The sequence below is a fragment of the Fulmarus glacialis genome, unplaced genomic scaffold, assembly GCF_000690835.1.
Source record: "Fulmarus glacialis isolate BGI_N327 unplaced genomic scaffold, ASM69083v1 scaffold6395, whole genome shotgun sequence".
Taxonomy (NCBI): Eukaryota; Metazoa; Chordata; class Aves; order Procellariiformes; family Procellariidae; genus Fulmarus; species Fulmarus glacialis.
This window is the reverse complement of record NW_009214823.1, coordinates 3,999-15,033: the sequence shown is the minus strand read 5'-3', so window position 1 is coordinate 15,033 and position 11,035 is coordinate 3,999. Positions and strand designations below refer to the sequence as shown.

The 11,035-nt window shown below is 37.2% G+C and overlaps 1 protein-coding gene across 1 annotated transcript in view; it reads right to left on the bottom strand.

The window, feature by feature from the left end:
* Positions 1–10,595, bottom strand: part of CCBL2 (cysteine conjugate-beta lyase 2) — a 19,578-nt gene extending 8,983 nt beyond the window's left edge. Inside the window, exons 1-6 of the mRNA XM_009578703.1 lie at positions 10,497–10,595; positions 7,310–7,368; positions 5,908–6,052; positions 2,750–2,899; positions 1,407–1,500; positions 1–19 (exon numbers count right to left, since the gene is read on the bottom strand). The exon at positions 1–19 is cut by the window's left edge and continues 91 nt beyond it. Of these exons, the coding sequence (XP_009576998.1) occupies positions 1–19; positions 1,407–1,500; positions 2,750–2,899; positions 5,908–6,052; positions 7,310–7,368; positions 10,497–10,595 (566 nt within the window). The remainder of the gene's footprint in view (positions 20–1,406; positions 1,501–2,749; positions 2,900–5,907; positions 6,053–7,309; positions 7,369–10,496) is intronic.
* Positions 10,596–11,035: the final 440 nt, after the last annotated feature.

Below are 11,035 nucleotides of genomic sequence, written 5' to 3'. Positions count from 1 at the left end.
TTCCACTTTTTTTTAAAAAAAAAAAAAAAAAATCAAAAAATTTATGCATTACTTGAATACAACATGTTACAGTCTAAACAGAGATGCCCAACTTATCACCCTCAGACACTTTCATAACCATACTTGACAACCTATCCAATCTGTCCTGCTCTCCTGGGAGAAGGCACTTCTAGGAACAGGCAGGGAGGCTAAAAGCAAGGTAAATTCTTGTAACAGTGGCTGTCCTCTCCTGGTCACTGTCTGTCTTAAAGTCTCCCCAGGAACTAGTTTCCAGGATCTGGTTACACAATGCTGATTATAACAGTGTGTAATGCAGGAAGACAAGTCACATGACAGGAGAGTTTCTGGCCTTCCCAGACACTTAGAAGTGTGTGCATGCCTGCCTGGAAAGATTGATCATCACTGGAGAGATTCAAGGTCTTTTCCTCCTCCTTGTCCATATGAAAATGGCCAAACAGTTAAAAATCTGAGGCTCTGGAGTTGCTGTGGTATTACACAAGGACAACAGAAGTTTGGGCCAGTTGCTACAGAGAACAAAGAGCACAGCCACACTAACTTTCTGACACCTACACATTACTGGGAGAGGGCCAGACCAAAAATGAGGGTGTGAAACAGAAAATACTTGGAGGAACCCTGTCATTCAAAACGTCCCTAGAAGGAGGGCACCCAGAGGAACAGTCTCACCTAGTCCCACTGCAGTCCTGGAGATTTTGTCACTCTGAGTTGTTCTGATTTCATGGTGTTCATGCAACAGTCCTGCCTAAAGAGCCCCTCAGCCCTCCCTACGCAAGGCTGCCAGTCACCAAAGGTAATGATAACAGGATTAACACTTAGCATCCAGAACAATCCTTGCAAGCTGCCAGCATAATGCCAGCAGTGCCAATTTGAAAATTAACCCATACCAAAATTATTCCTTTTTACCAACAAAGGAAACAGTAATTCTCATATGTATAGCAAATATGTCTACTGCATGATCGCTCCTTATTTAGTAAGCAGATTTTGGAAAAGAAATTATATTCTGTCATTGTATGAGTTGCTGAAGGGATCAGAAACCAAATCTTTTGAAAACCAGCAGATACAGAAATTGCAGTGATATGTGATCCTCCTACTCTTCATTGCACTGAAAACATTCTCTGATGACATCCAAAAAAGGAATTTTGATCAGCTTTCAGAATGCACAAATTAAAGTAAATGAGAAACGTTGTCCCACCTTCTCCAACACTAATAAAATATTCTATCTGCTTTGGATTATCATTGTCTCAGACTTACACTATAGCAATCTATCTCATTTTTATATAATTGGATATTATGAAAAACTACACAGAAAAGCATTGCCTAGAAGGTGTTCATCAAACTGTATTGAGTATGGATGAGAAACTTTATATGATAAGTAATTTTTAAAAAGCTACTCACATATCTCAGTGGGATAAAAACAGGCTTTGCACCCGCCATCTTTACCATTGGTTCATAACAGTCATAAAATGGCTCTATTATTATTACCTGAAATTACAATCATCAGTATCAGAAACAGAGAATTTACCGTGCATGATACCATCATATTTCCAGATTTACTTTGGTGGTATAACTTGATAATGTTTCTGGCACTCCATCCTGATCTCCATCCTGAACATTACAGAATGTTCCTCCTTTTAGAACATCATATAACAATGTCCTCAGTCTATGATAAGCACTACTCATTTTTGACAACACACAGAGGCTGTTCTTCTATAGTTACACATTACAATTATTAAGATACAATATTAGGAATGTTTGGGTCCTGCACACAGATTTGAAGGTGCAAGGCAAAGATGCAAAGATGGGAGATAGCAACAGCAGATTGTTGAACCACAGCACAGCTGCCCTAATTCTGTCCATGAAATTCCAGGATTTCCAAGTATCTAGAAATCTCAGAAGAATGGCTTAAGTCCTCAAATTCTATCAGGAGAAAATTTTCAGGTAGAAAAAGAGGACAAATTCAAGGAAAATTGCGTAGAGGCTAGACAACAGGAAAACAAAAAAAACACCAAACAAAGGCTAATAGCAGAGAACTGTTCAAAAAAAGAGAAGTGAGTATCACCGCAACAGAAAAAAAGAAAAGATACAGATGAGAATAAATTATACAAGCGAAACCAACAAAACACTGAAAGCAAAATGCATGACAACACAAAAAGTTCTTGTCCACTACAGATACAAACAAATATTCCCCCAAAATTAGTTTTAATATCATTGTCAAAAAGGCAGACATCAGTAGGCAAGGGATGAATCATCACAGCTAGTACAGTAAACGACCAATCCTTTCTTTAAAGGACTTTTATGCTTTTCTGCTACCTATGCTGCTACCATGCAATGGTCCAAAACAGAACTTGATACACAATGGTTATTCAAACACGAACAATACTTTGCGTCACCCTTATCTTCTGTTGCAGACAACAGCCCACAAGTTTTCTCAAATAAGAAATCAGTGTGTATTGTGTCACCTAACAGTAATAGTGATAAAGAAACTGCTACAGGTACCGTAAATATGAAAGAATGGAGTTTGTAAGTTGGTGAATGATAGGAAGACATCCGAAGGATAGTCTCCTGATCACAGCTTCTGAAACTGTAAGTCAGATGTACAACTGTAACAAATCAAATTAATGGAGATCAGAAAGAAGCCCCAACATTAACTTACATTTAAAAGTGGATGAATAAAAAACAGGGAAATTCTCATTTTAGTGAGTATACGTGAATATTTCAAATAAAAACTTACTTCGTCTCCCTCTTGAATTAATGCCTGTATTGTACTAAAGAGAGATCCATAAGCTCCCACGGTCACCAGGATATCTGTGAGAGGATCAATCCTTCTTCCACAAACTCTCTCGTACACTTGAGACAAGGCTTTCACCAGCGACGGATGGCCCTGTTTAAAGCAAACAAATGCAACTGGTTCATGTGTTCCTGACAACGTACAAAGCCTATGTTTGGGGTTTTTTTCCACATATATCAAAATAATACATTTTAGAAATAGAAAAATACGAGATGAGCCCTCAGTATTAATGGCTGTTAACAGGTAGCATGGTTTAAAGTTTTTGCCCATTAGGGAAGAGAAGTGGTTTCAATTTATTCGTATCTACTAGGAAATTCTTTTTGTATATCTGATGCTTTTTAACTTCTATCTTATTATCACATCTCAGGATAGCTCCAGGTAGCCTACAGGAGCACTAGGACAAGAGACAGGAGGAGAGAAGGGAATACTCTGACAACAATTCATCCTCACCCCCTTTAGAGTCTCTTTCCCACCTGCCCATATTTCCATCTGAAGCTCCTTCTATTTCTTTCCTTATCTTTCAAATAAAAATTATTTGGTGCAATCTTTTTATTCTGTTTGTATACTGCTGGTAAACAGCACTTGTGATCAGAATAATATAATCATATCCCAAATCTCAGAGCACCATTCACCATTTGTGTTCCCTATGGGGACAGGGGGTTAACACACTCTTCTCAAAATGTGCAGAGAACAAGAAAACAAGCATGCAACAAAGGTCATACACAATATGGAAATAAGAAGGCACAATTCTGTTTACTTAGGAAGACTACAGGTTTCCTGCTGTGAAAATCTTTCTTATTTTTGGATACTTGGTAGAAATAGAAAGCAGCTTTTGAGAAAATGCAACTATGTAACAAAAATCCTTCTCTAAAATATTGAACATTGTACCTCTACACACAAGGCATAAAATCATGAACCCTTCTGTAAACAAGAACATTACCATAAATTAAGGCTTACAAGTCATTGTTGATTCAAATGACGGCCATTTCTTGCCATGAGTGTGTCAGCTACACAGGAATGCTGCACCACCCGAGTCACATTAGGTCACTCTACAGGCCATAGCCCTACAGTCAATGAGAGGTCCAAGCGCTTGCAGAGAGCTGAGAAAATGTCTCAATTATCAAATGGATGTGCATCATTCATACTCATCCCTCCTATATTTGCTACCACAAGTATTTGTGCTCAAAAACCTTAGCACTGCAGAAGTTTGTAGAGGAAGTGCAAAGGCTGAAAATGGGAATATTGATAAAAGTTCCTCTTTAATTACTACCTACAGTATAATGTATCTACAAACATTCATAGTTATCATGTGAATTATCAAACTATTTAGAAATAAAGAACAAAGTGAAAGAAGTAAATATTGAATAATTGCATGCATTGGGAAAATTATATTTATGCTTGATTTGCAAATTATTTTAGAGAATCAGTCTGTGAATATTTGCCAGAAGGTAGACTGTAGCCCATTCTCTCTGTAGCCTTTCCCCCTGTGCCAAGGCTCCTCCAAAACCTTGTCTGCCTGGTGAGCAATGACTTTTCAAGTATCTTATTGTGGCTGATGAACATACTAATGCTTTTCCCAGAAGTTCACTAAATCCCACCCATCTTTTGTGTGTGTCTGCCACTAAACAATTGCTTTATACTTTCAAGTTATACATATATATATTTTTTTTTTCTTGCAGAGACTCTGCACACAACTAAAGGTGATTAAACAAAGTGACCCAAAGAAGGATGGTAATGAGGCTACATTCACTGGGGATTTTTTTTTTTCTTTTTTCAGTTCTTGCCAGGGCCCTGAGTGCCCTAATAGGCTTTAATGGCCCTGACCAGCTTCACCTGGGGCCTCCACCCAGAGCTGTGCCCCTGGTCCAGGGGCTCCATTTAAGTGCTATGCAGTAGGGTTGCTGGTCTGCAATTCAGTTACAGCCATGCCTGTACCTGGCCATAGACCCTGTTGATCACGGCCTGTACCTGTAGACCAATTCTGTAGCTTGACCTTAGACCAGCCTCGTCACCATGGACCTGCCCAGTGATCACTGGGTACGTCTAACCGTGGTTAGCATTGCCGGGCCTGACCTGTAGATTGACTTCCTGGCTTGACCTCGGGCCCACCTCACCACCACAGGCTTGCCTGGTGATCTGGGCTGACCTCAGCCACCATCTCTGGGCCTGCCTTGCTCAGTGAGACTGGGCCCTGGCTGGTGAGGCCTACCCCTGCTCACTCTGATAGCTTCTCCTTTAGGAAGCTGCTGGCCACTGCTGCTCCCCATCAGTTCTAATGCATGCAGATTCTCAGAGAATAGGCAAAAAGTTATGTTGGAATATATATTACACAATGATGCCACAGCTACCAAAGCAATTGCTGGCCTACCAGTCTATACAATGTTTTTCCATCGCTGTTGCATAACGTGGTCATCTAGAAAAATACTAGAGAGACACTGTAGGGTCTTGTAGCAATCCTGACACATGATTCTCAGTTGGGCAATATAGTTTATCTTTACCACAAAATATAAGAAAGACAAACCAAACAAGGAAGTGGTCATACTAAAACAGTAATAGTCCACTTCAGTATCCTGCCTTGGACAATGATAAATGCCACACACACACCCCCAGCTCAAGACATAAACTCTACAAACCAACTTACAGAATGGATAGTGACTATCTTCTAGGGGCAAAAACTTACCGTTTTCATCACTTCCTAATCTCTGAAATCTACTAAATGATATGGGTGAATCTTTTCTTGATCCTAGAGGTGCTGTCTCAACTGGTATCAAGCATTTCTTTCTCATTCTACCATTATCCTATCTAATTCATGTTTACACTGACCAAATCGGAGGTAAATGTATAATTTACATGCTTTAAACTGTGAATTGACTCTTCAAAAACCATCTGTCCCACATGTGCTCTACCATTTTGCTCTTGCTGAAGGATTCTGCTGTGAAGAAGCCTACATAGAGGATGTTCATTAGTAACAGTACTAGATCAACTTAATTTGGGACATAACAGTATGACCTACAGATAAAACTAATTTAAAGCAAAGTCAATTTTTTTCCCTGTGGCATGTTCTCCACTGAACTTGGGTCCTCAAGTTCCACAGTACTTACAAAGCCTCGTGTGTACTGGTTCAGTCTGTCAACTGCCGCTGCCTTTGCCAGCTCTTCTTTAACATAGCTGGGAGGGGATATATCAGGAAGGCCTTGACCAAGATTAACAATTGAGGGATCTGCTGCCACCTTTGTAAATTCAACCCTAAAGGGAAAAAACATCTTAAAGTTAACATACCAGATAAAATTATCTTTTCCTTCATTAACATTAAAAGGCAAAAAAAGTATGTCATTTTGCCAAATTCACAGCAGTGGAAACAGGTTTAAGTAGAGTGCTCACATGGAGAGGTGGGGGCTGAGAGAATAGTAAGTAACCACAGGAGTCAGAAGGAACCCAATAAAAGGTTGACTTTCTGCATCCACAGGATAATTTTTCTGCCAGCAGAACTGTGCTCAGATGTGCGCGCACACACAAACACACAGTAACTCTGGATATGGGCAGAAATGGAACACTATCCTCTTTGCAAAATGAAGTAGACCTAATTAGAACAGGCACATTAAATGATTTAAAGGCTAGATTCTGTCAAGTGAAAGTGTCATTTAAACTATCCAGTCACCTCAGAGTGCTATAAATTTTTTTTTGTGATTTTAGGCAACAGACTGTTTCAGGCTGTTCATTAACTGTTCCTAGTAGCCTGCCAGACACAAACGTTAGGATTCTTGAACAAATTTTTTTTTCCTCCCTTCACAGGTAAGCTTTGCATTTTACCCTTTCCTCAGTACCCAAATGTTAACAAGAGTTTAAAAAAAAAAAAAAACCACCAACCACAAAACACCAAACAAAACCGAAAAAAAACACATAGCATCACAGTTCTGTCAAAAATTAATACAAATTTCTAAAAATAAGTTTGAGGCTGGATAACCAAAACACCTTGTGTACATATATACATACAACTGATGTAAGCCCAAAATAGTGTTTTCACCAACTAATAAAATCCCGTATTTACCAGTGATGGCAATATTGCTTTGAGACCAATTTAATACCTAGAAAAAAGTGTATTAAAATTAATGAGCTAAATTATAAAGACAAGTATAATGGCTTTAAAAAGAAATCTGACTCATTTGGTAAACACAAATCAAGTGTAATTGAAATACATTACTCAACAAAATTAACATTTAAATTTGAAAGTCAGCCATACTACCATGCCCAAGAGTTATACTTGTCTTACGTGATTTACTAGATGAAGAGAAGCCCAAGCGTAATATTTAAAGCTCAAAAATAAGAATTAATTCACACCTTTAACAGAATTTGGTTCATTGCTTCTAAGTAGGTGCCAAATATATTTCAGCAGAGATAGCAAGTGCTATGTACCTTCTTATGGGCAATAATTATCAATTTGGAAAGAAAATATACCGGCCAAAGATATTTTCTGAAAATTGCAGATATTTTCCTTTTTCTTACCACACATTGCTATCAAGGCCTTCAATTCGTCTTGTGTTTTCGTGTCTGAAGGCCATTGTCTGCAAGATCAAAATATACAGACAGAAGGGTTTTGTTAAGAAAGACAAAGTACTATATTGTTGGATTCTGCATGACAAATCCTCCTCCATGCTTTCTCAAATATACCATTGCCAGCTGAATTCAGTAGTTACACAAAATTGTAGGCATGTTCTTTCATTAAAGCTTCTATAATAGCTTGAATTCAGACTAACAAGAAAATACACAAAAATGTCCTAAATTCTCATTCATCATTATCTAAAACCACTGAACTTTCAGCAAGGATGGAGCAGGGGCATAATTTAGCTCAATAGCTTTAAAAGATCACCTAAAAAGAAAAAAAAAATTTCTTTTTCTTGCCTATGATATACTAACAACTTAAAGACTGTGTTATTTCTAGCCCAATTTCTGCTCAATCCACTTTGGAAAGCATGCATTTTCTATGTAATTTTATTTGTTAAATTGATGGGTAAGAGGAAAATAGCACAGACATTTCCTATTTTCGTTCAGACTTTTAAAACTTTAAAGTATTTACTTACAACACAGCAAAACCACATTAGAACATCTTTTTGCTGTATATGCAGACCTTCAATTAAGGTCTTGGAAAACTGCTTTAGAATAGACTTTCAATGAGTACTCTCTATAAAAGCAGAGAAAAACTTATTGATAGTTGTGGTATTTTTAAGCTAAAAAGAGAAAAGAAAGTTAGGGGAAAAAAGCAGATTTATTTCTATGTGCAAACAAAAAAAGTGCAAGCCCATTTCTATCTTTGTAAACCAGCTTGATACTGGAAAAAAAACCCATAGGAATTACATAGTCCCTCAGTACTCCAGACACTCCTGTTTCTTTGAGTCAGATCTCTGATTTTAGTGATTTTTACCACTGCTAGTTATTGTTATTGTCTGAAAGATTCAAAAACCATACTCTAGCTACCATACTCTGAGAAGAAAATGTCTGCATTAACATTGCACTCCAGGATTCAAATTTGAATCAATGGGAATGACTCATAGTAGAAATATTATGCAGGCACATGTTTGCACTCAACCTGTTTACAGTAATGAAGCTACCATATACATAATGATTTGAAGAATGGGAAGCTATAAAATTAAACAGATACTTCTCTGCTCATATGTCTTCTCTACAGATATGATTCTGACCTCATCTATGAGACACAAACATCTGAGAAATCAAGCACAGGACACCTTTTATTTGTCCTCAGGAAGAAAACCATTAAGATAACTAGACAGGTGAAGTTGTACTTCCTGACACAGAACATACACCATAGTTAAGAGGGAGTTCTGACTAGGTAATCTGTACTGCATCTGTTTAAAAACACACACATGGTTTAGAAGATGAATCAAATTTTACAGTGCATGTCTTGGAAATATGATTAATATTTGACTGTACTATATAAATACAAATAACACAGGTACTACTTAGACTGAGCCCCACACACACATTTTTTTTTCACATGCTAGGCTACTTCTTGTACTACAAGGAATAAGACGTCTCACCTTGAATCTTTCCAGTTAATAATGAGAATTCCGTATGCTGCCGTGGGCAAATTTGTTCTATTGACCAGCTCTTCTTGAAATTGTTTCAATTTGCTAAAAGCTAAAGGCTTATCAACTGTAGAACTTTTATAATTAGCTATAATGTAAATCTTAACTGCATTAAGTAACCTTCCCTAGCTAAAAATGTATTGACAAGTAAAATAAGCCTTCACCTTACAGCTCTCATACTATTTTAAGTTTAAATATTTAATGATTCAAGTCTTCCTATTTATTTTGTCTTGTGCCTTGAAACTAGTTTTAAAACAGAATAGCTGGACCTGCATTAGTTTTCAGGTTTTCACAGATTCAGCTTACAGTGGGGTTCAGGTCCATCTTATTACTTTGAGAAAGCCAACCAATTAACTGACATTTTTAAGTGATACTTTAAGTAGCATTCTTTCTTCCAGAAGGCCATGAGAATTCTTAAGACTCTTTTTTGGTTTAGCCCAATTATGTCATCACTTGATAATCTTCAAGCCATTTCTAGGTGCAGGGCTAGGATTTCCAAGAGTTTAAGATCGGTGTTAAGCAGGAGAGGTATGTCCTCATCAAGCCCTAAGCTTGTGTTAATCTTTCTTCCTAATACAAAGAAACTTGTGATTAAATTGAATGGCAATATGTTTAATAATGATAGAAGCAAAAACTTTTACATGGTGCATAATTAAATTGTGGAATTCAATGTCAAAAGCTACAACTGAAGCCAAGATCTTAAGAAAATTAAAAAAAAAAAACAGGATTAAATTTCAGCACGTTTAGTGAGAATATCCAGCTCCATTAAATAGAATACAAATACTTACAGCATATGAAAAACTGACACAGGCAAAAGCTGACCTTCAGTAGCTTGGACGCTAAAAGAAACTTTTCATATGGGCAAAATATGCTACAACTGTCCAGTATAATGGTTTGAACATCTGTTTTGAAGGATCTGACATGTGCCTTGGTTGTCCCAAGCTGCTCACTAGATGAACTACTGTTCTGACCTCGGGACACAATTTACATTCCAGTGTTCTATATGCAATGCAGAGTGTGACCTCCAACCACCTACCATGTTGCAAAGCTCTGTTTTCTCTGAACAGAACTGGAAGACTTGAAATAAAGTTACACAATCTTACAAGCAGTTAAGCTGGGAAATTGAGAAGATTCTGTATAAAATTAAGTTTGAGTTAAAATGCCCCTTGTTATTGCAGCATCAAGAAGCACCACTACTCTCGTTTCATTAAAAGAAAACTGAGATACAAAGAACTTAACTGACTTACCAAAAGTCTGTGATAAAGCTGGGATTGAACCTGTCTCCTGTATTCAAGCTCTAGTGCCCTAACAATTAGGCAATCCTCCTGGTCTGATACGTGCTAGATGTGCCTTTAAAGACTGAAAAGGATACACAAAGCAATAATCGCCAAATTCTGATATGCTAGCGTGGTTAAATATTTCACTGATTCAAATATCTTGTTTTGTTCTTGATATCAAATGTTTGGATCAATGTAACAAGAAATAAAGAAAACACAGCTAATGCATATATATTGGCAACTCTGCAAAATTAGTGCATCTCTAAATATTGCATGAAATAGTTTTATTTATGAAGTTGAAGGAATACTTACTGCAGAGGCTGAAAGTTTGATGGATCTGGAAAGCAAATCTGTTCGTAGTTGGTATGTTCTAATGCCAAGGCAACAGAAGCTTCGTGAAGCAAAAAGCATGCCTGCATAATAAATAAGTGACCTGAAAAAAACTTACAGATTTCAGGAATGAGTTTCTACACATCACTAGGCAATTTAGAAAGATAAGATCCCCTTTTCTTCCCTTCAGTGATTTTGTTTCATTGAAATAAGTTCTAATAAATTATTACCTTATCACATTTGTAAGCATAGAGGATGAAACTTTTTAACTGACAGGGCTGCAAAATGTTTCTGAATGCCATCTAGAAGGAAGGTTTCCTGTATTTGACAGCACTGATCTTCTTTTTCTTGAATGACAATTAAGACCAAATGCAATTCAAGGTTCAAGGTCTCTGTTAGAATTGTTGTGAAAATGTGTTTGTGTAATAAAAATTGCTATTACAATTGCCAATTTAGAATAGAAAAAGAGCAAATTTTTTTAAAAGTCACACAGCTTTAGAACTGGTCTTCATTTTCAAGTG